The sequence below is a fragment of the Empidonax traillii genome, unplaced genomic scaffold (genome assembly GCF_003031625.1).
Source record: "Empidonax traillii isolate 1590-97213 ecotype Southwest subspecies unplaced genomic scaffold, ASM303162v1 scaffold2915:size21205, whole genome shotgun sequence".
Classification (NCBI taxonomy): domain Eukaryota; kingdom Metazoa; phylum Chordata; class Aves; order Passeriformes; family Tyrannidae; genus Empidonax; species Empidonax traillii.
The window spans coordinates 4183-6941 of NW_020958108.1; the positions used below are offsets into that span (position 1 = coordinate 4183).

The 2759-nt window shown below is 66.3% G+C and overlaps 1 protein-coding gene across 1 annotated transcript in view; it reads left to right on the plus strand.

The window, feature by feature from the left end:
• LOC114072285 (protein turtle homolog A-like) overlaps positions 1 to 2759 on the plus strand; it is a gene marked incomplete at both ends in the record, with an annotated part of 20147 nt that overhangs the window by 4059 nt on the left and 13329 nt on the right. Inside the window, 4 exons of the mRNA XM_027910199.1 lie at positions 60 to 239; positions 1184 to 1334; positions 1918 to 2041; positions 2121 to 2296. Coding sequence (XP_027766000.1) covers positions 60 to 239; positions 1184 to 1334; positions 1918 to 2041; positions 2121 to 2296 — 631 coding nt within the window. The remainder of the gene's footprint in view (positions 1 to 59; positions 240 to 1183; positions 1335 to 1917; positions 2042 to 2120; positions 2297 to 2759) is intronic.

Consider the following 2759-nt stretch of genomic DNA (forward strand, 5'->3'; position numbering starts at 1 on the left):
GTGTGTGTGGGTGTGTCAGGGGGGCCAGCAGGCCCTGAGCCCCTCCGTGTGCCCCTCCCAGGGCTCTGTGCCCTGTCCCCCCCCCCATGCCAAGCCCCCCCAAGTGTTCCCCTCTCCCCCAGGACCCCCCAGCGTTCCGGGTGCGTCCCAAGCAGGAATATTTCCAGGAGGTGGGCCGGGAGCTGGTGCTGCCCTGCCAGGCCCAGGGGGACCCCCCACCCACCGTCACCTGGGTCAAGGTGGGACCTGCTGCTCTTGGGGGGGGGGTGGGACACACCCTGGGGGGGTTTGGGGGGCTGTGGGTCCAGGGGGGGCACCCCTGGGCAGTGTCCCTGTCCCCAAATCACCCCTGGGACACTCCCTGTCCCCAAATCACCCCTGGGCAGTGTCCCTGTCCCCAAATCACCCCTGGGACACTCCCTGTCCCCAAATCACCCCTGGGCAGTGTCCCTGTCCCCAAATCACCCCTGGGACACTCCCTGTCCCCAAATCCCTCCTGGGGCTCTGTCCCCTGTCCCCTCATCCCTGGGCAAAATCCTGCCCTTTGTTTTCCAAGGCGACCCCAAGACGAGGGATCACATCAAGTCCCTTTGTCCTCTTTGTCCCTGGAGCTGTGGGGTCACCACCACCACCACGTCCCCCTGTCCCTGGGGGTCACCACCACCACATCCCCCTGTCCCTGGAGCTGTGGGGTCACCACCATGTCCCCTTGTCCCTGGGGTCACCACCACCATGTCCCTTTATCCCTGGAGTTTTGGGGTCACCACCATCAATCCCCTTGTCCCTGGGGGTCACCACCACCATGTCCCTTTGTCCCTGGAGCTGTGGGGCCACCACCACCACATCCCCTTGTCCCTGGGGGTCACCACCACCATGTCCCTTTGTCCCTGGAGTTTTGGGGTCACCACCACCAAGTTCCTTTATCCCTGGAGCTGTGGGGCCACCACCACCATGTCCCCTTGTCCCTGGGGGTCACCACCATGTCCCCTTGTCCCTGGTGTCACCACCACCATGTCCCCTCATCCCTGGGGGTCACCACCACCACGTCCCCTTGTCCCTGGGGGTCACCACCATGTCCCCTCATCCCTGGGGGTCACCACCACCACGTCCCCTCATCGCAGCCCCGCTGTGGGGTGGGCAGGGGGTGTCCCCCCCCTGCTCACGGTGCCCGTGCCCCGCACAGGTGGGCGGCGCGTCCAAGAGCAGCGCCCGGGTGGACGGGAACGGCAGCCTCGTCCTGCACCCCCTCACCAAGGACCAGCACGGGCTCTGGGAGTGCAGGGCCACCAACAGGGTGGCCACTGTCACCACGGCCACCTCTGTCCACGTGCTGGGTGAGGGGCCATCCCCTGGGGGGGACTTCCCACACACCTGGAGGGCTGTGCCAGCTTCTGGGAATTCAGGGAAGGGCGTGGAGGGGCTGGAGGAATTCCTGAGGGAGCTGGGGGGGCTCATCCCGGAGAAAAGGAGGCTCAGGGGGGACCTCCTGGCTCTCTGGAATTCCCTGACAGGAAAGGGGGAGCTGGGAGGGGTCCCAGGGAATAATCCCCTACTCCCAGGGAATAATCCCCTACTCCCAGGGAATAAGGGACGGGAGGAGAGGGAACGACCCCAAGCTGTGCCAGGGGAGGGTCAGAGGGGACACTGGGAGGAAGCTGCTCCTGGAAAGGGATTGTTGGGGCTGCCCAGGGAGGTTTGGGTGTCCCCAGATCCCTGAGGAGGTTTGGGTGTCCCCAGATCCCCGGGGAGGTTTGGGAATCCCCAAATCCCCGGGGGTGTTTAAGGACAGACCTGGGGGGGCTCCCGGTGTTGCCAGGGGGGTGTCAGGTCCCGGGTCGGGCTCTCTGATTGATCCCAGCTCTCTCCCCAACCTGGCTGATCTTCTGACCCCCCCTCCCTGCCCGTGCCCCCCCAAAGGCACCAGCCCCCACGCCGTCACCAACGTGTCGGTGCTGGCGCTGCCGCTGGCCGCCAACATCTCCTGGGAGCCGGGCTTCGATGGAGGCTTCTTCCAGCGGTTCAGCGTCTGGTACAGCCCCCTGTGAGTGTCCCCACCCTCCCTGTGCCACCCCAGAGCCCTGCCGAGCCTGGGGTTGATGACTGACCCCCCCCATCCCCAGGGTGAAGCCCCCGCCGCGGGCGCACCACGACTGGGTGTCGCTGCCGGTGCCCGCCGGCGCCCGGCACCTGCTGGTGGAGAACCTGCAGCCCCACACCGGCTACCAGTTCAGCGTCCTGGCCCAGAACAAGCTGGGCAGCGGCCCCTTCAGCCACATCGTCACCTCCGTGCCCAGGGGTGAGTGGGGGGCAACTCCCCCCCCCCCGAAACCTCCCCTGGGCTCCTCGTAAAAAAATGGGGCTCTCCTGTTTGTAGGGGCACCCCAAATCCTCCCCTGAGCCCCTGGGGCTCTCCTGTTTGCAGGGGCACCCCAAAACCTCCCCTGAGCCCCTGGGGCTCTCCTGTTTGCAGGGGCACCCCAAAACCTCCCCTGAGCCCCTGGGGCTCTCCTGTTTGCAGGGGCACCCCAAAACCTCCCCTGAGCCCCTGGGGCCCTCCTGTTTGCAGGGGCACCCCAAAACCTCCCCTGAGCCCCTGGGGCTCTCCTGTTTGCAGGGGCACCCCAAAACCTCCCCCGGGCCCCTTGTAAAAAACTGAGACCCTCCTGTTTGCAGGGGCACCCCAAAACCTCCCCTGGGTCTCTCGTGAGCACCTGGAGGGTTCCTCTTTCCAGGGGCACCCCCAGAACCTCCTCAGGCCC